At 43.9% G+C, this 22,897-nt stretch overlaps 1 protein-coding gene across 3 annotated transcripts in view; it reads left to right on the top strand.

Moving 5' to 3' along the window:
* The window catches only part of tmco4 (transmembrane and coiled-coil domains 4), a 44,384-nt gene extending 27,017 nt beyond the window's left edge, over positions 1-17,367 (top strand). For 2 of the 3 annotated variants that reach the window (XM_078238541.1, XM_078238542.1), the window contains 4 exons: positions 2,781-2,900; positions 6,491-6,655; positions 8,385-8,521; positions 17,222-17,365. In XM_078238541.1, coding sequence (XP_078094667.1) covers positions 2,781-2,900; positions 6,491-6,655; positions 8,385-8,521; positions 17,222-17,332 — 533 coding nt within the window. In that variant the 3' untranslated portion in view covers positions 17,333-17,365. Of the gene's footprint in view, positions 1-2,780; positions 2,901-6,490; positions 6,656-8,384; positions 8,522-17,221 lie in introns of all 3 variants that reach the window. The other variant, XM_078238540.1, reaches the window with a different exon arrangement.
* The last annotated feature ends 5,530 nt before the right edge of the window (positions 17,368-22,897 follow it).

The following is a 22,897-nucleotide window of genomic DNA, read 5'->3' on the forward strand; positions in this document are numbered from 1 at the left end:
CCACTAGCTTACTAACTGCTTCATCGTTTTGTCTGGACATTGAAAGTGATAAGTCTGCTCAGGCTTCTTTCCAAGTCTTCTAACTTAATCAAGTTAATTGTATGTATACGATTTTTTTTTAAGCTACTGTGCAATATTTTATACTTTCCTTCAGGAAAGGAAGGAATTTCGATCCAAGAAAGCATTTCAAACCCATTTTTAATTCTCTACTTCTGTAGTGTAGGGTTGAGAGCTTCAGGTTTTTAGGTGTCCAGATCACCAACAACCTGTCTTGGTCCCCCCATACCGACACTATAGTTAAGAAAGCCCACCAACGCCTCTGCTTTCTCAGAAGACTGAGGAAATTTGGCATGTCAGCTATGACTCTTACCAGCTTTTACAGATGCACCATAGAAAGCATTCTTTCTGGTTGTATCACAGCTTGGTATGGCTCCTACTCTGCCCAAGACCACAAGGAACTACAAAAGATCATGAATGTATCCCAATCCATCACGCAAACTGGCCTCCCATCCATTGCCTCTGTCTGCACTTCCCGCTGCCTCGGCAAAGCAGCCAGCATAATTAAGGACTCCACGCACCCCGGACGTTCTCTCTTCCATCTTCTTCTGTCGGGAAAAAGATATAAAAGTCTGAGGTCAAGTACCAACTGACTCAAGAACAGTTTCTTCCCTGCTGCTATCAGACTTTTGAATGGACCTACCTCGCACTAAGTTGATCTTTCTCTACATCCTAGCTATGACTGTAACACTACATTCTGCACTCTCTTGTTTCCTTCTCTATGAACGGTATGTTTTGTCTGTATAGCGCGCAAGAAACAATACTTTTCGCTGTATGTTAATATATGTGACAATAATAAAGCAAATGAAATATTAATTTCCTATCGTCATCATCCCTGTGCTTTCTGAATGAGATTCTGAGTTGTACTGAATCAGGGTTGGTTTTGTGCTGTGGGCCGACAGAAACCAGGAACTGGAGCAAAGGCTTCCCAAGCTTCCTTAGGTTAGAGTGAGTTAGAAGGGTTTGATTCCATCCAAAAATAGTGTGAGAACCCATGGCAGCACATTGTTCAAAGTTAGCATGTCTTATATAAAGACTAGTGAGTTATGAACTTGTATGACTGGGCACAAAGCACAGTGACACCATTTTATGTTGTTTGGGTGAATTTAGTCACCCCCAATTCTGCCACGGTGTGGGGTTCTTTTTGGGAACGAGGGAATCAAAGATGAGGGAGAAGAGAAAAATAAATGAGGGGGTAGGAACCAAAGTGGGCTGAATTGGCTGAGCTCCCTTTTGCGCAATTAAACAGCAAGGGCAGCAGTGATGACGGTCGCTGGTTGTGGTAAGATACTTCCAAGTGCATCCTTTAATTGATGGGAATTTATTAAAAAGAGACTAGATGTGTCTTTAAGTAAATTGAACCCTTTGTGCCATACACTGGCAAGGCTGGTTCAAGAGTGTTTCAGGCGAACCTTCAGCCTTGCACACGCCCCCACAATTAGCATTAGCATGAATAAAAATTATAAGTGCAGATTTATTTTCAATGGAAAAGGAAAATATTATGATACTGATTGCACATTCCCATTGTTCTACACTTTTCAAGGATATGTACCAGGGGAAATGCACGTTATAATGTGTAATACGGCTCACATGGTATGATATTGTGTTCCTGTAACAGTTCCGTGATGATTTTATGCCCAATTTACACATTTGATAATTACTATGATGGAGTGAGCTAGGTTAAATTCAGTAAATATTATTTACTGATGCGCAGTTTTGGAACAGTCATGTGGATGTACAAATTTGTAAAACTGTCACATAAACATGAGGAATACAATGTGAAATGTTTGCAAAGACTGCAATGTGAATAGATGGAAATGTATATACTGTATATGTCAGTATATGGATGTATTTCAGTGGATCTCAACCTTTCATTCCCACTGCTGAAGCCTGTTTGTTTTCATGAATAGTTCATTCAGATTTTTGCCCACCACCACATTTTGCCACTCTAGGTGGGTGCCTAGTGATTGTGCAAGCCCTGTACAATGGACCAAATTCACTTTCTAGAAGACAAACTGGTACAGGCTTTACTTGGCTTATGTAAGTATAGATTTGAGGAAAAGAGCAGCATACTTATTAAGGATCTCTACATTTCATTCACAAAACTTAGTGTTACAAATTTTGGGAGTGAAAAGAATCTGGCTGAAGTATGTGTGTGATTCTAATCTGAGTCTGAAAACACTCTACTGTAAAACTGCAAGATGTACATGCAAGTCACTGGATGAGTTATCCTGAAGCGCAGGCTAATGCTCCGGGGACACAGGTTCAAATCCTACCACGACACCAGGTGGAATTTGAATTTGATTAATAAAATCTGGAATTGAAAGCTTTGATGCCCATCAACCTATCATCGATCGTTGTTAAAAACCTGATTCACTAACGACCTTTAGGGAAGGAAATCTGCTGTCCTTACCTGGTCTGGCCTACATGTGACTTCAGACACACAGCAAAGTTGACTCTTAACTGCCCTCTGAAATGGCCTAAGCAAGCCACTCAGTTCAAGGGCAATTAGTGATGGGCAATAAATGCTGGCCCAGCCAGCGACACCCACATCCCATAAAAGAATAAATTATTTTAAAGTTTCATGTATTACCCAATGCACAACAATCTCTTTCATTAATTGAATTCTATCATGAGAGAAATTTGTTTACTTTTGGTGAAAAAATTTTCATTTTCTTTTTAACCAGCAGAGATAGTTGAATTTATATTTTATTCCCTTTCAGGATACAAAATGAAAAAGAGAGTGGGAGCCATTGAAGAGTTTGAGTTCCTTCCCCTGACTGATGGAAACCAACTACACGTTACAATAGCTGTTACTGGCTGGCTATGCACAGGAAAATACGGTATGATGCACAGCTCAAGACCGAATTCTCATTTTCTTTTACAATTGTATTTGCTCCAGGGATAAAGTTTGCTTCAGGAAATTGTTTGGTAGCATAATTTAGCATTCACCAGGAGTTGTTCCAAAAATGTTCCCTTTCTGGAATGTTCCCTCCATGGCCCGCAAGCCTTGGCAGCAGCTGGAGCCTGAGATGCTACTGCACAAGGTGCAATCATCTAACTTTGCACAGATCGGGAACTGATTCTGGGAGCTTTCTGATCTTAATGGCTCAGTACTAGTCCCAGTAGCTTCTTCCCCTATCGGGGAAGATCCAAGCAACTTTTTGCAAAAGGGTTAAAAAGTTGTATGCAACTGCAAATAATATTCACCTGAGTGGGGCGAGGCAAGGGATAGTGATTGTTACAGTGCCCTCCGCCTATCCCAGTTAAGCCAATCTCTTTTCCAATAGACAAGTGAGAAATTAATGCACAACTCTGCACAGACTTCTTAAATTCACACTTTTTTATTGTCAAACTGTATGAGTACCCACACAGTATTGGGTGGCACATTGGTTAGCACTGCTGCCTCACAGCGCCTGGGACCTGGGCTCGATTCCCGGCTTGGGTCACTGTCTTTGTGGAGTTTGCACATTCTCTCCGTGTCTGTGTGGGTTTCCTCTGGGTGCTCTGGTTTCCTCCCACACTCCAAAGATGTGCTGGTTAGGTGGATTGGCCATGCTAAATTGCCCCTTAGTGTCAGGGGGACTAGCTAGGGTAAATATGGGAATAGGGCCTGAGTGGATTGTGGTCGGTGCGGACCCAATGGGCCGAATGGCCTCCTGCTGTGCTGTAGGATTCTATAATTCATTAAATGATATTATCATTTAGTGTGGCAGGCAGGAATGAAATTTGGTTTAAAGAGATTGGCAGTAATTTCAGATAAGGGAGTCTGTATGTGACAAGGTTACTAACTCTCTTTACTTATGTCCCTTGAGTCATTCTGCCTTAGTAAGTGTAGTAGCTGCTCTGGCTCACATTAGCCTTCACAGTGGGTCAAACCCAATTACAGATAATGTGCTACGTTTGCCTGGAAAGCTTTCAGATATTAAAAATAGATAACATGGATGTTGTGTGCCACAGATTAGCATACGTTAGAATCGATGTCAGGGAACTGCTATGCTTATCGGGATGGAGATTAATATTTTTCCAACTCTAGAACGAAGGAAGAAAGAGCGAGATTTAATTTATGAAGCGTCTATCGCTCAGGAGGCACGAAAGCTTCACATACAATGAAATGCAGTCATTGTTATTATGTAGGCAAACTGGGATCAAGGCTAGCACAAAACTGAGGTCCAACAAGCTGCGTTTTCACACTGGGAATATACACCGCTGCAGGTTAAACTGGCAGGATCCCTGCAGAGTAAGCACGATACAAAGTGAGATGGAGCAACAAAGAGGACTTTGGACACCACAAAGAAAATGAACACTTTTCTAATTGTAAATCTGGATATTACAATACTTCAAAAACTAATAAGATATTTGAGCTTAGAAAGTAAAGCTACACAGAGTGGAATGAAGTAATTTATCACTAGAGGGCAGGCATAATCCTTGGGATCGTCCTGACTAAATAGAGTGCGGAAAACAGTCAAGAGAAGCACTACTCGATGACTTGCTTCTCCCTAACTCAGGAAGGTTTGGGACAATTGAAGTGCTTGGTCTTGGTTCTGCAAGACCAAGTTCAGCTGTGATGCCTCCCATGGCTCAGCAGCCTGCAATCGCTGTGTGGCCTTACACATGAAATACAACCAGTTGATGAGGCGTATTCATTCAGCTAGTATCCAATGAACTGTGCCCCAGCAGCAGCCAATTCCTGTAGGCACACTCTGCTTTAACAAATTACTTGGCTCGCTATCAGATAATGGTCAGAGGTGGTAATGACCAAGGAGTTTGTATGATCTGCTTCCCATGGTATAACTACCCTTTACAAATGTTGAAATTATTTCTGTGAATGTATTCGCAGCTTGCAGATATAGGCTGAAAACCTCCGGCCTCGTTCACAGTTGGGGTTCTCTGGTGCTGCTGAAAGTGACTGGAGCTTTGGCTGGAATGCCAAATTCTCCTTTCTCGTTTGTAGTGGGGCGGCCACGGACGAGATTGGAGAATCCCACCCGTTGCCTCACCTCACTCAAAAAATCAGGAGCTGAAAGATTGTGAAAGTTGTGTTTAGTGCCCATCTATAGCAACACATCTTTCAATCTCGGCTAATTGCGTGGTCTCCGTGTGACCACATATCCATAGGGCAAAATAATCTCGATTGTCTCGGTGAGAGTGAGCATGAATGGAGAGAGCATGTGTGAGAGTCTGCGTGAATGGAGCAGAAGAACCCAAGGGAAACAGTGCACAAGTCAATGAGGTAAGGGAACACAAACATCAGGAAATTAGGTTAAAAATATCTAAAGTGATGGCAGCACCAGTAAAGGAGTTGATTGATGAATAGCTGGTGAGTGTTTCTTTCTCCAAATCAGGTTCGAGTCCGAAGTTTAATTTTGGTAAGCTTAGACAGTAATCTACTAAATAAGGGCATAGAAAGCTGTGTTGCTTAGACAGTAGTCTACTAAATAGAGGCATAAGGCAATCTCAATTGCACATCCTGTACCGTGTGGGAACTCCAGAATGCTTTCCGTGTCCTAGGCAATCATGTGCAGGATGTGTTGCCTGCTATAGGAGCTCAAGCTATGGCTTCTGAAGCTTCAGCAGCACCTGGTCTCTAGTGCATCCGGGAGCCTGAGATCTACATGGATAGCACATTTCAGAAGGTGGTTACACACAGTTGAAGAATGTGCAGATGGAGGAGGAGGAGCAGGAAGGGAATACAAGTGTTCCCTGAGTGCACCTTGATCGATCTCTAACTGCTATTTAGTTCTGAGCACTAGTTAAAGAAGATGGTTCCTCGGGAGACCATGGGCCTGAGTCAAGTCCCTGGGACCATGGGGGTGGGGGTGTGTGACAGCTTTACAGGGGAAGAGGGAGAACTGAAACGTGATGGTGATAGGGAATTCAATAGGGGCACAGACGGGTTTTTCTGTTCCTGCAGACATGATTCCAGAAAAGATTCAAAGGTACTTTGGAATGCACTTTTAATTTCTAATCTATTGTATCTCTTTCAGAAGTTGCATATTTGCTTTCCTGTTTTAATCTAAACCATCCAGCCTCTCCAGGAAAACTGAACATTGCAGCATTCATGCCTCAGGGATAGTGCGTTATAGCCTCACACCAGGACTTGAGTGTGTAATCGAAGTAAACACTTTGGTGCAGTGTTGAAGGAGCACAGGATTTTGAGATGAGACATTAAACGATCAAATTTGCTCTCTCAGGTTGAGATTTTTCTTGGCGCTATTCGAAGAGCAATAGGGGAGTGCGTTTGTCTCATTACAGTCTGGACCTTGCTGTGTGCAAAGTGGCTGTCCTGTTGTGCTACATTGCGGCAGTAACTACACTTCAAAAGCACCTCGTTAGCTGTAAAGCATTTTGAATGCCCCGAGGTCATGATAGGTGACGTATAAATATAAGTTATTTTATGTTCTCCTTAAATCCTGCATTTGTTTTCCATCAGGAAGTTTTGAGGCACCTTGGCGAAGTCTGCTGCAGTCCAAAGAGCAGTACTGCCTCGCCTGGGAATCAAAGTACTTGATGGAGCTGGGTAATGCCCTAGAATCTCTGCTGAATGGCTTAGTTAATATGGTGGCACAGGAAGCCTTAAAGTACACTGTTCTATCAGGTAAGACCAACACCCACAGTGCATATCGGTTTCTCGTGGCATTTTCAACGAGATTCAGTTTACCAATAAGATAAGAAAACGTTGGAATTTTATAAATTAGATTGAATTTTAAAATAAATTGTAGCTCCATGTAAAGCACAAGACAGTTAATAGCATGGGCCAGAATTAATGACCAGCAGCATATTTAATATTAATAATCTCCCTACAATATTCTAATTTTTGATTAATTCTCTGCAGTATTACAATTGTTAAAAAGTCTCAGCACAGCATTATAATTTGTAATAATCTCCCTGCAGTATTCTAATTGTTGTTAATCTCCCTATGCTACCCTATTTGTTAATAAGTTGCCTGCAATATTCTTACTGCAGTAACTTCTTTGTAGTATTCTAGTGTTTGGCAATCACTTGCTTTCTAATTAATAATCTCCCAGTGATATTCTGATTATTGGTGATACCCGGCAGTATTCTGTCTCATTCTTGTCAATCCACACGCTTTAGCAAACTTATATGAAGTCAGAATGTGATTGAATTCTGAGTGTACAATGCTATTGATATGAATGAAGAAGAATGCGGTGCAGATGTCACTTGTGATTTGAGGTTTGACATTCTTTGAGACTGTGTGAGAAAGGACCATGATACACAATCTAGAAGACGCATCTCTGCATGAACAGTTTATATGTTCCTGCAGTATATAATTCCGAGTGAATATTTTATTTGTGTTTCTGGTATACGAGTTCAGTTGTTGCACTGAAGAAAGGTGCAGTTTCGCTGAAGCCATCCGGAATAAAATCACGAATTAAAAGTTTAAAGTTTATTTAGTGTCACAAGTAGGCTTGCATTAACACTGCAATGAAGTTACTGTGAAAATCCCCTCGGAGGGCATTTAAATTAAAGCAGGGGAAGTTATCCTGCCCTTTCTTGCCCCAGTCTGCTGACTGCAATATTGACTGCAAGACACCAGTCCCTAGACTGTTGATGTCCTCCTCAACCATGTAGATTGGGTTTGGACGGCACTGGAATCCATTTGTAACCTAAGTCGAGGATAACAGGCTTCCCTGCCAGGCAAACTCTGCTGGCAACAACAGTCAGGGAAAGGAGAGACTGAACTGGGCCTCCCCTTCCGGAGCACTTGCATTGTGCCAGGACAGTTCCTCTGGGTCTCTGACAGCAGACCCCTGCTGCCTGATTTTAACAGTTACTCAGCCACTTCCTGCTGGCTTGCCAGCCATTTTGGTTTTGCTGCTGCTCCCAGGCAGTCAGCTGTCAGATTTCCACTTTTCTATCAAGGTATTAAAAGCACACACCTGATCTCCAACATCCTATTTGGACTCTATTACCGAGCCATTTTGAACAATGATTCTCCCAGTGCCTGAGAGTTACAGTGAGGATCAGAACCTGTACCAGAGGAAATAATGATGTGGAGATGCCGGCGTTGGACTGGGGTAAACACAGTAAGAAGTCTAACAACACCAGGTTAAAGTCCAACAGGTTTATTTGGTAGCAAACGCCACTAGCTTTCGGAGTGTGCTGCTCCTTCATCAGGTGGACATCTCCCACTCCACCTGACGAAGAGGCAGTGCTCCGAAAGCTAGTGCCGTTTGCTACCAAATAAACCTGTTGGATTTTAACCAGAGGAAATAGCCACATGTGAGCCTGGGGCAGCAGCTGTGGTGTTGAATTTGGTTCATACCCAGATCGCATCTATAACTACCTCATCTTTGCACTCCCAGGTATTGTGACTGCACTGTCATGGCCAGCCTCACTACTGACTGTTGCCAATGTCATCGATAATCCCTGGGGAGTCTGCCTCAGCCGTTCAGCCGAAGTTGGAAAACATCTGGCCCAGGTTCTACTCAGCAGACAGCAGGTAAACAATGTATTTCAGGTTGGGTGATATAATTGACAGATTTATGAACACAAGCAAAAGTAAATTCTCAAAATTTGCCTAAGCAGCTTTTAGTTAAATTATTGAGGTAAAATGCACCCAACAAGCAATGTGCAAAACATCTGCATTTTAAAAATTCTCCAGTGTTTCTTCCTCCCTCCCTTCTTTTGAGAGTTTTGGTTTCTACTTTCGAGCACAGTTCCCTACATCCAGTGTGTCATCCACGTGGCTATTATTTTTGACTGGTTATTCAACTGCCCAAACCAACCAGCAACGAATGTACACTCGTTATGCGGGTCAATTTATGGCCAACAAGCAGCAGTTGGATAGAGGTTGTGTGCAATAAAACTCTACACAGAGACAAAAAGCTTAGCAGTGAAGGGAGAAGTGTTATTGGTGGTGACTGAAGACATGGTCAAATAAGGATATATTTTTTAAGGGGTTGGAGAGAACTGGCAAGGGTTTAGTATGAGACTCTTTGTGTTAGGCCAAGGCAGTTGAAAGTTGTGCCATGAAGTTGGAGCCAGAAGAGGGGTGAGTGCAAAGAGTGAAGAGAACACATTGTTGGAGTTTCCGGGAGTAAGGAGTTTAGGATTCATAGGGGCTTGTAGGTGAACACAAGAGTATTGAACTTGATAGATTGGGGGATGGGGAGCCAAAGGGGATTGGCAAGGTTGAAAATGGAACAGGACATCTTGCGGGCTAGGACGTGGGTGCTGTATATTTGGACAATTTGTCGTTTATGCATAATGGAACTCAAGAGGTTGGCAAGGTGAGCAATAGAGTAATTGAATCTTGAATTCTAGAAACCATGGATGTAAGTTGCAACAGCAGTGGGGTTGAGATGAAGGCGGATGTAGAAAAGGACATTCTTAATGGTGGTTAGCATGTGGGGTTTGAAGCTCAGTTCTGAATCAAACAGGATACTGAGCTTACGCCTCTCAAGTATATAAACAGTGGATCCTTGTGCTTATGAATGATATTGCCTCAGGAAAGAATGTAAACAAGGAAAATGAGGAGGCCAAGGATATTTTCTTTCCTGGACCCCTTTGTACTGCTCTACTGAACTACACAGTGATGCCTTAGCTACTTTGACTCTACTCTGCAATTCTCCAAGTGTAAAGTAACTTGTTCAATCCCGTTGAAGAAGTTATCGCCCATCTGCTGTTGTTACCTGCAGATCCTCAGGACTGTACCTCAGTGCATTGCTGGTTTTGCATTCTGCCACTGTGTCGAGTGCTAAATAAAGACCTGCTTTCTCCTGATTTGAGCTCTGTTTTCCCCACTGTCTTCTGGTCTTTACAGTAACCTCCACCTTTGCTATCACTTTATGGACAGCACGGTGGCACAGTGGTTAGCTCTGCTGCCTCACAGCGCCAGGAACCCGGGTTCGATTCCTGGCTTGGATCACTGCTTGTGCGGAGTCTGCACGTTCTCCCCGTGTCTGCGTGGGTTTCCTCCCACACTCCAAAAGACGTGCTGGTTAGGTGCATTGGCCATGCTAAATTCTCCCTCAGTGTACCTGAACAGGCTCCGGAGAGTGTGGCAACTAGGGGATTTTCACAGTAACTTCATTGCATTGTTAATGTAAGCCTACCTGTGACACTAATAAATGAACTTAAACTTCTACTGGTATTATATTCTCTTCCGTTATTTCGATACGTGGTACTTTTGCAGGTTCTGTTTCTACTCTGCTGAGAATTTTCATCTTGTTCTGGCTGCTTCCTTGCTGCTAAACCATTTCTGCTCTGCTGCTTTCTGCTGGCTTTCTTTGGCCACTGACTCCACTTATGCTCCAGACCCCGTAACATTACTGCGGCGGTTTGGAGCAGCATCTCTAGCCCTTGCTGCTGTTCTTGATCTTGTGGGCTCCACATTCTCCTGCAGCTGTTCCCTCAAACCAGCCCTGCACAGATCCTTTCACCCTTCCCAGACTCCCCGGACTTTACTGGATTGCATAGGATAAATGGCACAGAAGCAGGCCATTCAGCCCAACCCAATCCTTGCCCAAGAAATTCTGTGGGTGCACGGTGGGAGATCTGATTTTGTTAATTAAAGTGAAGGTATGTAATTGTGGAAGGTGTGAGCAACTTTTCTGCAAATAACCGTCAAAGGTGGGTTTGATTAAAAATAAGAAACCACAAGAAAATGTTTTCCTTTCGAGGTTGGTGGACATGCGAATTAGATTAGCCAAAAGGGATTGGAGACTGAATCAAGTCAATTGATTTGTCAGTATTAAAACTTGAGAAGACACAGGATGTAGAAGCATGCAATACAGAAGAAGGATATTCGGCCCATTAGGTCTGTACTGGCTCTTTGAAAGAACTATCCAATTAGTCACACTCCTGCCCACCCTGAAAATTTCTCCTTTTCAATTATTTATCCAGTTCTGTTCTGAAAGTTATTGTTGCATCTGCTTCTCCCACCCTTTCATGTGGTGCTGGTCGTGTATTATAGTTAACTCAAGGAGTCCACGTTTCTGTGGCAACGCGCACTTTTACATGCAGATTGTAGTCTGGGGTTATGGATAGTGATGGTGGCGGCTCCCACATTCTTTCCATCACGTGGCTGACCAGGAATCCCTCTCGCTCTTACCGCCAAACGTTGGCACGTGTTGGAAGGATTTGCAGCTTGATACACAACCTGTTTGGCCATGTTATAAACACAACTTCCTTGTGGGGTGGGACTTGAACCCACAGCTCCTGGCTCAAAAGCAGAGACGCAACCCAATGCGCCAAGAGACCTCCTCACCCTTTTGTGTGCTGTATTCCAATCATAACAGCTCGCTGGGTTAAAACAAAATCTCCCTGGCTTTTTTTAACTACCTACAATCCCAGCTTCTCCAGTCTCTTCACGTAACGGAAATCCCTCATCCCTGGTATCATTTTGGTGAGATTTCTAGGCACCCTTTCAACAACAACAGCTTGCATTTGTATAGCACCTTCATGGTGAATGGTTCAAAGGCCATTCACAGGAGAGCCACATAGAGGTATTGGAGCAGGTGACTGAAAGTTTAGTTAAGGAGAGAGTTTTAAGGTGAGACATACAGGAGAGAGAGAGAGGTGGACAGGTTTAAAGAGGGAATTGGAGAGCTTAGGGCCTAGGCAATTTGTGGCACGGCCTCTTTGGTAGAGCAATGAAAATCAGGACTTGCAAGAGACCAAAACTGATGGCAGAGAGATCTCGGATGGTTATAAGGGTAGAGAAAGTTACCAAGTTAAGAGGTGAAGCCAAAAAGGGATTTGAACAACCCTTCTAAAATTAGAATTTTAAAATTGGGCATTCTTGAATCGGGAGCCCGAGTAAGTCAGTGAGACGCAACCCAGTGCATCACGGTAGCACAGTGGTTAGCACTGCTGCTTCACAGCTCCATGGACTTGGGTTCGATTCCCGGCTTGGGTCACTATCTGTGTGGAGTTTGCACATTCTCCTCGTGTCTGCGTGGGTTTCCTCCGGGTGCTCCGGTTTCCTCCCACAGTCCAAAGATGTGCGGGTTAGGTTGATTGGCCAAGCTAAAAATTGCCCTTAGTGTCCTGGGATGCGTAGGTTAGAGGGATTAGTGGGTAAAATATATGGGAGTAGGGCCTGGGTGGGATTGTGGTCGGTGCAGACTCGATGGGCCAAATGGCCTCTTTCTGTGCTGTAGGGTTTCTAAGATTTCTAAGAGTGAAGGGGTGTTCTGATGCCTAACATCCTTCCGAAAGTCTGCTGTGCAGAATTGGACACAATACTCTGGTTGAGACCCAATGATTCATAAAGGCTCACCATAACATCCGTACCTTTGTATTCTATGCCTCTTTTTTAAAGCCAAAGTCCCATTTGCTTTTTTAACAACTTTCTCAATATCCTGCCACCTTCAAAGATTTATCCATTTGATCCCTCATATAAATTTCTGTTTTTATTTATTGGGATGTGAGCATTGGCACCCTTGGAGAAGGTGGAGGGCCTCACTTTCTTGAACAATTGCAGGCCACGTGGTGCAGGTCCATCTATGGTGCTTTTGGGAGGGTGTTCCTGGATTTTGACCCTGTGACTGTGAAGGAACTGTGATATATTTCCAATTCAGGATGGTGTGTGGCTTGAAGGGGATACTGCAAGGTGGTGGTGTTGCCATGCTCCCGCTGCCCTTGCTTTTCTAGATGACCGATGGCAGGTTTGGAAGGTGCTGTTGAAGGAACCTTGGCAGATTTCTGCAGTGCATCTTGCAGATGGCAGTGGAGGGAGTGATGGTGAATGGGTTGCCAGTCAAGCAAGTTGCTTTGTCCCGGATGATGTTGAGCTTCTTGAGTGTTTTTGGAGCTGCATTCATCCAGGCAAGTGGGAATTATTGTACTGCACTCCTGACTTATGTTTTTTTTAATTCATTTTTGGGACATGGGTGTTGCTGGCTGGCCAGCATTTATTGTCCATCCCTAGTTACCCTTGAGAAGGTGGTGGTGAGCTGCCTTCTTGAAACGCTGCAGTCCACGTGCTGTCAGTTGACTTGGTGGTGATCAAGCTTTGATAAGTCAGGAGGTGGGTTACTTGCCGCAGATTTCCCAGCATCTGACCTACCTTTGTATTCACAGTGTTTGTATGGCTGATTCAGTTATGTTTCTGTTCAATGGTAACCACCCCTCAGGATGTTGATGATGTGGGATTCAATACAGTAATGCCATGGAAATATGGTCATTGCCTGGCACCCGTCTGGCGCAGATGTTATTTACCACTTATCAACCCAAGCCTGAATGCTGTCTGGTTCTTGTTACATGCATCCCCTTTAAAATTGTACCATTTATCCTCCCAAAACACCTCGCTCCAAACTACTCTGCATTAGGTTTTCTGTCATGTGTCTGCCCTTTTCATAGAATCACAGAATCCCCCAGTGCTGAAGAGGCCATTCGGCCCATCGAGTCTGCACCGACTCTCTGACAGGGCATCCCTTTCCCCCACCTTATCCCCATAACCCCACACATTTACCACGACTAATCCATCTAACCGTCGCATCTTGGGACAATAAGGGGCAATTTAGCCTGGCCAATCCATCTAACCTGCATATCTCTGGACTGTGGGAGGAAACCGGAGCACCCGGAGGAAACCCACGCAGACACGGGGCGAATATGCAGACTCCACACAGACAGTGACCTAAGGTCAGAATTGAACCTGGGTCCCTGTGAGGCAGCGGTGCTAACCACCGCGCCGCCAGTCTGTTTTTGTCATCCTGAAGTTTTCTATTACCTTCCTCACTCTTACCACACCTGCAAAATTTGAAATCATGTTCAGCATACACAAATCCAGGTCACTAATAGATATCAAAAAGAGCGATGATGCAAATACTGACTGCAAAGCGACAGCACTGTCTAATTCCCTCCAGTCTGATGAACAATGGTTCACTACCGCTCTCTCCTTTTAGTGTCTTAGGTAATTTTGTATCCAGGCTGCCAAATATAAAATATCCTCTGACAGTCTGTTTACATGACTGCACTACCTACATCAACCCACTACGTTTTTCATTCAAGAACCCTATCATATGTTCTTAAATGTACTGCAATGGGGTATACTGGAGATACAGATAAAATAAAGAAATTTGGTGCTTCGAGCTAGCTAAAAATGGTTGGAAGTAAAATCAAAAATGTAAAAAATGGTGCAAATGTTGCCAAACTGAAATAAAAATGAATAATGCTGGGAATACTTAGCAGCTCTGTCGTTAACGATAAACATAAGAAGAATCTACACCCAGAACATAAATCTATCTTTTGTCTTCTCAGAAATAGATCTGGATTATGTAAGAAAGTTGTTGCGTGGGCCACTAGGCATTTTCCTGTCTGGCATGACACTTTAATGGCAGTTTCAAGGTCCCAGCTGAGACTACTTGAGTTGTTAATGTAGGATATTAGATATTTCTTTCTAGCAGAAAAGGGTTGACACTGAATTTCTCGCAACATATATTGCATATATTCTCGCACTGTTTTTGAGGCAGCCTGCCACCACTTCCGACACGTCAGTTGCTGCGAACAGGAACAGTTGTAATTTTTAACATTAGCTAAAGACTAAACAACTCAATAAGGCCATCCATTATCTTAGCTAAAGCCCACTGTCCACCTCCACACTCTGACTCTCAACCCCATTTTGGTTTTCTCGTCATATTCATCAACCCTACCTACCTTCTTTCTCTCTCTACCTCTCAACTCCACCCTTTCACTGTATTTTGTGATCTTACCAACCCACCTTGTCACCATGTTCCTCAATTGCACCTTCTCATGATATGCCTCAGCTTCCATCCTGTCCACCACCTTGCTGGCTGCACTGTCTATATCTACACATGGTGAAATAGGGCAAACATATGACAGGTGAAATTTGATGCAGAGTAGAATGAAGTGGGGCATTTTGAGGGGAAAAATGAGGAGATGCAATGTAAACTAAATGGTACATTTTTGAAGGGGGTCCATGCAACAAGACCTGGGCAGCATTCAGGCTTGGGCTGGTAAGTGTCAAGAAGGCAGTAAGAAGTCTCTCAACACCAGGTTAAAGTCCAACAGGTTTATTTGGTAGCAAATACCATAAGCTTTCGGAGCACTGCTCCTTCGTCAGATGGAGTGGAAATGTGCTCTCAAACAGTGCAAACAGACAAAATCAAGTTGCAGAATACTGATTAGTATGCGAATCTACAGCCAGCCAGGTCTTAAAGGTACAGACAATGTGGGTGGAGGGAACATTAAACACAGGTTAAAGAGATGTGTATTGTCTCCAGACAGAACAGCTAGTGACATTCTGCAAGCCCAAGAGGCAAGCTGTGGGGGGGGGGGGGGGGTTACTGATAGTGTAACATAAATCCAACATCCCGGTTTAGGCTGTTAGTGTCAAGAAGCACAGGTCTCAGGCGATGACACCTCCCCAATGGCATTACTGTCACTGAATCCCCATGATCAACATCCTGGGGATTACCATTGACCAGAAACATAACTGAATGCGCCATATAAATATTGAGTAGGTCAAACATTGGGAATTCTGTGGCAAGTAACTCACCTCCTGTCTTATCAAAGCCTGATTGTCATCTATAAAGCATAAATCAGGAGAGTAGTGGAATGCTTCCCACATGCCTGGATGAATGCAGCTCCCAAAAACACACAAGAAGCTCAACATCATCCAGGACAAAGCAACTTGCTTGATTCGCAACCCATTCACTACCAGAAATCTGATGTATTTCAGCAACTCAACGAGTCTTCCTGAGGAATAGCCTCCAAGCCCATGAACTGTATCACCGAGAAGGACTTGGGACAGCTGGTGCATCAAAAGACCATATTCTCCATGCCGTGTCACACCCTGGGCATCGATCACTAATTCTTCATCGGCATAATTTAATCGTTTGGCACTCCCTAACTAAGAACATCGCAGAAGTTCTTTCACCACAAGACAGCAACGCTCGAAGACTGAGTCACTTTCTGTGGCCAATTGTTAATGAACAATAAATGCCTGTCATAGAGTGGTAACAACCAAGCAAATTAGTTTTGTTTCAATTCCACCTGCCCATTTTACCGTATCACTCAATCTCACCGACCCACCTCCTTACCAAAACCCTTAATTCCACCTTGGCACCGTCCTAATCTCAGCCTTCCTTCGCCTCACCATATCCCTGAATTCCTTCTTCCTACAGGAATATAAAACCATAAGACATAGGAGCAGAAGTAGGCCACTCGGCCCATCGAGTCTGCTCCGCCATTCAATCATGGCTGATATTTTTCTCATCCCCATTCTCCTGCTTTTTCCCCGATCCCTTTATCTCTGTCTTAAAAACACTCAACAACCTGGTCTCCACAGCCTTCTGCGGCAAAGAGTTCCACAGGTTCACCACTCTCTGGCTGAAGAAATTCCTCCTCTTCTCTGTTTTAAAGGATCGTCTGAGGTTGTGTCCTCTGGTTCTAGTTTTTCCTACTAGTGGAAACGTCCTCTCCATGTCCACATGACTAATATGACTGATTATCTGTTGAACCCTTGCATTTTGATAGCCTTACCCGGACACGTATTCCATAATTCTGTTACCGTTTGAAAGTAAATGTTTCCCATGACTTCCCTTGCACTGAACTTCCTCATTTTTAATTGGTGCTGCTGCAATTTGGAACCTTCTTTGCAATTAGCAGTTTAGCTGGATCAAATTTGTCAGATTTCCCAGCATTTCCAATATCTAGCTATTTCTGAAGTAACATTTTACCCTAACTTAAGTTAGTTGTCAACAAAAAAAGTCGAACTGTTCTGGACCTTTGACATGCACACGAATCTGAACCAGACTTCCCCACCGCCCTTCTGCAAAATCCACTTCCTCTGTATATACTCTAATCAAAGACCTGTCAGCCTTCCATATTACTGCAGTCTGAGCTCTGTAATATATTGAATGAAGCACTTCTGTAGAGTTTCACACATGATTAGTGAGTGAGCAAATGTACTTTCTCACATTCGTTGTCAATGACAATTGTTCTCCTTTCATGTCACAGTCAAAGGAATAGAAAATGTATCTTGAGTGTACCCCAAGCGAACCGACTGTTATATATACCCTGCTTTTGTTCGTGTTCACTCATAGATTCTTGATAACTACCATGTAACAAAATGGTGCAAAATGTATTTTTCAGGAGGCTGACAGAGTGCCTTCAAAGGCTTGATGTTAGTAAGCAAATTTTTTCACCTTCCCTTTATTGATAATTTCTGCAGGGCAAGAGACCAGTCACTTTGGTTGGCTTCAGCCTTGGAGCACGGGTGATTTACTTCTGTCTTCAGGAGCTCCTTCAAGAGAAAGGTACACATCGGCTTCTTTCTACATAACATTCACTGTTGAAATAAAGAAATGGAAAATGCTGGAAAGTGTTTAGCTGTTAAATTGGCATCTAGAAGCGAAAGGACGTGTGTCTGTGTGTGTCTCTGTGTGTCTGTCTCAGGGTCAGGTGGGCTTGAATCATATTTGCCCATCAGGCTGGAGGTGCCCCTTCCATAGAAAAATGAGGACAAATCAAGTAGGAAATACGGGATGTCATTTCCATACAGCAGATACTTTGCTTAGTAGAGGTGGGAAACCTCCAACCTTTAAAAGATATGTGCCTGAGTACCTGACATATCAAGGGACAATGTTTCCTTTTGTGGGGAAAAGCATAACTAGAGGTCATCAATATAAGATAGTCACCATGGAATCTAATAGGGAATTTGGAAGAACGTTCTTTACTCAAAGAGGGGTGAGAATGTGGAATTTGCTACCACAGAGAGCGGTTGAGGTGAATAATGTGTTTAAGACAAAGCCAGAAAAGCAGATGAGGGAGAAGGGAATAGAAAGTTACAAAGGTTGATTTAGATGAGGAAAGATGGGAGGCTCTTATGGAACATAAATGCCAGCATGGACTTGCTGGACCAAATATCTTGTTTCTGTGTTACATATCCTATGGAATATGTACAGAACCTATGTAATTTATCCTGGTTAGTTCTGCAGAGGAGTTTCCACAGCCGGATCATGCCCGTTCGGATCAGAAGTCTCACCTGAAACGTTAAGGTGTGTTACTCTTAACCTGCTGTGTATTCCACTGGTCAACTTTCAACGCTAATTGCGATTTCATAGAATTTATTTTGTACAGTTAATTAAATTGTTCTGGCTTTCGATCTTTAGTAACAGATGATAACTATCTTTGTGATGTGAATTAAAAACATGGGACTCAATTTTCACCATAGACACGGGAAGCTCAAATCGGGCAACGTCCGCACTCAGCAAACCTTTCCCCATGGATATGACCCCCACAAGAAAGAGTTTTCATCTGGGTTTTTTGGGGATGTGGGAGGTGGGGGCAGGAGTGGGCAAAGGTATGATCAGCACCAGGGACCCGTGTTCAATTCCGGGCTCGGGTGACTGTGTGGAGTTTGCACATTGCCCCTTGTCTGCGTGTGTTTCCTCGGGTTTTCCAGTTTCCTTCCACAGTCCAAAGATGTGCGGGTTAGGTTGATTGACCCTGCTAAATTGCCCTGTGTCAGGGGCATTAGCAGGGTAACTGCATTGGGTTATGGAGATAGGGCCTGGGTGGGATTGTTGTTGTTGCAGGCTCAATGGGCCGAATGGCCGCCTCCTGCACTGTGGGATGCTCTGGTTCTATGAAGTTGGGTCTGCTGGTCTGGATGCAGTCATGATGTGGAGATGCCGGCGTTGGACTGGGGGTGGGGCACAGTAAGAAGTCTCACAACACCAGGTTAAAGTCCAACAGGTTTATTTGGTAGCAAATACCATAAGCTTTCGGAGCACAGCTCCTTCGTCAGATGGAGTGGATATCTGTTCTCCAACAGTGCACAGACACAGAAATCAAGTTACAGAATACTAATTAGAATGCAAATCTCTATAGCCAGCCAGGTCTCAAAGGTACAGACAATGTGGGTGGAGGGAGCATTCAACACAGGTTAAAGAGATGTGTATTGTCTCCAGACAGAACAGCTAGTGAGATTCTGCAAGATCAGGGGGAAAGCTGTGGGGGTTACTGATGATGTGACATAAATCCAACATCCCGGTTTAGGCCGTCCTCATGTGTGCGGAACTTGGCTATCAACTTGGCAGTCAAGCAGACAGGCAAGTGCTGATTAGAAGGACTGCCATTGTTCTCTGAGACTTTAGCTCAGTTTTATAAAAGGTTGTTACTTCCTCCAGCTCTCACCCCATTTATCTCCATGCCCCCTCACACTCCCACTGACCCCCTTGTCTACAGATGCTATCTCCATAGCTACTCATCCAATATCCACTGTGGACAGACCTCAAGAAACATATGGAGATGAAAAAAAACATTCTAACAATCTAAGAGAACTCCTGACTCTTACACACTTGAAACAGAAAAAAATCTCATTCCTAAAACCCAGGTAAAGATTTTCAACCCCTCCAGGTGGTCAATCTGTTATGATAACAAGCTGCTATTCAGTAACTACATCAAAGACAGCTAATCCTTTAATTCAGAGGGGAGGTGAGAAAGCATGTTAGAAAAGCAAAGAGGGATTATGAGAAAAGATATGCAGCCAACAGAAAAGGGAATCCCAAAGTCTTCTCCAGGCATATAAATATTAACAGGGTGGTAAAAGGAGTAGGACTGATTAGGAAACTAAGCTGGAATTTACACTTGGAGGCAGGGAGTATGGCTGAGGTATTAAATTAATATTTTGCATCTGTCTTTACCGTAAAGTTGGATGCTATCCAGGCCATGGTGACAGAGGAGGTAAGTTCAGAATTGATAAGGAGGGACTATTGGATAGACTGTCAGTATTTAAAGTTGACAAGGCACCAGGACCAGCTGGAAAAAATCCAAGGATATTGAAAGAAGTGAGAGTAGTACTGGTCACAATCTTTCAGTCTTCCCTAGACTCAGGGGAGATGCTCGAGGACTGGAGACTTGTAAACATTGCACCCTTATTCAAAAAAAGTCCCATAAGCCCAGCAATCACAGACCAGTCAGTTTACCTTCAGAAGCTACTGAAAACAGGTATTCAGGATCAAATTAGTAGTCGCGTGGAGAAATGTGGGTTGATGAGGAAGAGCTATCGTGGCTTCCTAAAGGGGAAATTGTGTTCAACTAACTTGCTGGGGTTTTTTGAAGAGGTAATAGAAAGGGTCGACCGGGGTAATGCTGTTGATATGGTCTACATGGACTTTCAAAAGGCATTTGATACAGTGCCACACAACAGCCTTGTGAGAAAGTTATAATTAATGGAACAAAAGGGACAGTAGCAACATGAATACAAAATTGGCTGAATAATAGGATGATGTGGAGATGCCAGCGTTGGACTGGGGTAAACACAGTAAGAAGTCTCACAACACCAGGTTAAAGTCCAACAGGTTTATTTGGTAGCACAAGCCATTCGCTTTCGGAGCACTGCCCCTTCGTCAGGTGAGTGGGAGTTCTGTTCACAAACAGGGCATAGAAAGACACAAACTCAATTTACAAGATAATGGTTGGAATGTGAGTCTTTACAGGTAATCAAGTCTTAAAGGTACAGACAATGTGAGTGGAGAGAGAACAGACGCTATGACATGCAGACGCTACGACAACGGATGAGTGAACACCGCTCGACAATCACCAGGCAAGAGTGTTCTCTTCCTGTTGGGGAACACTTCAGCGGTCACGGGCATTCGACCTCTGATCCTAGGATAAGCGTTCTCCAAGGCAGCCTTCACGACACATGACAACGCAGAGTCGCTGAGCAGAGACTGATGGGCAAGTTCTGCACACATGAGGACGGCCTCAACAGGGATCTTGGGTTCATGTCACACTATCTGTAACCCCCACGACTTGCCTGGGCTTGCAAAATCTCACAAACTGTCCTGGCTGGAGACAGTACACATCTCTTTAACCTGTGCTTCACCCTCTTTCCACTCACATTGTCTGTACCTTTAAGATTTGATTACCTGTAAAGACTCGCATTCCAACCATTATTTTGTAAATTGAGTTTGTGTCTTTATATGCCCTGTTTGTGAACAGAATTCCCACTCACCTGATGAGAGTCGGTGTGGACCAAATGGCCTCCTCTGCACTCCAGGGATTCTATGGTCCAGATCCCGATTGCCATTTTAAAAGGCCTCCAGTGTCGGCCTAATTCTGCCAAAATCCAGCCCACTGTTCTTCTTTAAACCCTTTCACTGGGGAATGTAATCCATGAAGATCAATTTGGTTTCATTTTAATGTAATTACCTGTTTCCCCTCATATTCCTCCTTCTGGTTCCACTTTGCATATTTCAGAATTAATGCACACCAGCAGCATTGGCAACTCACAACGGTGTAAGTGTTCAATTTAAAATAACTTTGACCTTTTTCTTTTCCCTGAATGTCAGTTACCCTTTACTCTCTTTTTGAATCCCGATCTTTAGTTTTCATCTCTCCCTTTTCTTGTCATGACCATATCCAATCAACTCTTCCCCTCAATCACTCGTTTAGATTTGCTACTGAGGCTGCAGCTGATGTACTGATGTAGGGCTCCTTCCAGCCCCTGTAATGGTGCCTGTATCCCATACCAGTCTCTCAGCCATGCATTTACTTTCCTGATCTGTTTCTCCTTGTGCTAGTTAGCCTGTGGCTGAGATAGCATTCCAGCGATTGGCCTCAAGATCCTGCTTTTTGATTTCACTCTGAGCTCCCATAGCAGGACACTTAGCTTATAATAGCCACGATAGCCCACAGTAACTACAACATTTCTAAATCCACATGATGCATATCTGGATATTTTTGTTTGAGTGCCCCCTCTAGCCCGTCAACCTCAGCTCCCAGTCTGTCCTGTTCTCCCTGTTCTTCCCTATGCGGTTGGTTACAACATGGATCATGATAGCTGTTCTCCGCCGTCCCTTCTAGGTTCTCTTCCAACTGATTCAAGATAACTTCTGTCCAAACACAAGTGGGCAGCTTATTACCCTGTTCTCCAAATTGCAACTGCAGCAAATTCCCCAGTAAACTGCAACCTTTCTATTCTGCCCCTCTTTTCCTCCCCCCTCCCCCACACGCACTCGCACAAACACACACCCTTCCCCACCCCACTGCTCCAAGTTCTTTTGGTTAGTATTCTGGCCACACTCTCTGTGGTCCCTCTTTCTCCTATAGACAGTGGTGTTGGTCGGGATGAGTTGCTGCAGTTCATTCTTCTCTGCTTCAACTAGATTCTCCCTACCCTTCTAACTGTCAGTCGCAACCTCCTCTGGAGCTTTTCTCTCTCTTGGTGCTGCTTTGTGAGGTGAAATATCCAGATAGTCCAAGCCCTTCCCTATGTGTCGCAATGTCTCCAGCTCATGTTGCAGCTCTAATCCAGAGTGACTCATAGACATTCCTTACAGGTATGGTCATCCGAAACATTCCGCAACCTCCCACATTAAGCAGCCCTGACATACCATCTGTGCTATTATCTCATTCATATATTTAGTTACTGTATAACAGTTATTTATTCTGCTGTGTTGAACTTTGATAGCAAATTACGATTAACTAATGGGTTTAATTTCAATTCTTTTATTCAGTTTGGATATTTAGCTCGTTATTGTCTGTCGGTAACATTGATTTATCGGGAGATGGTGGCATAGTGATAGTGTCACTGGACTAGTGATTCAGTGACCCAGAATAATGCTTTGGGGGCATGAATTCATATCCTACCATGGCAACTGGTAGACTTGCGGCACAGTGGTTAGCACTGCTACCTCAGCTCCAGGGACCCGGGTTCAATTCCGGCCTTGGGTCACAATCTGTATGGAGTCTGCACGTTCTCCCCGTGTCTCCCCGGTTTCCTCTGGGTGCTCTGGTTTCCTCCCACAGTCCGAAGGACATGCTGGTTAGGTGCATTGGCCCGTGCTAAATTCCTCCCCCCAGTGTAACTGAGCAGGTGCCGGAGTGTGGCGACTGGGGG

The sequence above is a fragment of the Mustelus asterias genome, chromosome 22 (genome assembly GCF_964213995.1).
Source record: "Mustelus asterias chromosome 22, sMusAst1.hap1.1, whole genome shotgun sequence".
Taxonomy (NCBI): Eukaryota; Metazoa; Chordata; class Chondrichthyes; order Carcharhiniformes; family Triakidae; genus Mustelus; species Mustelus asterias.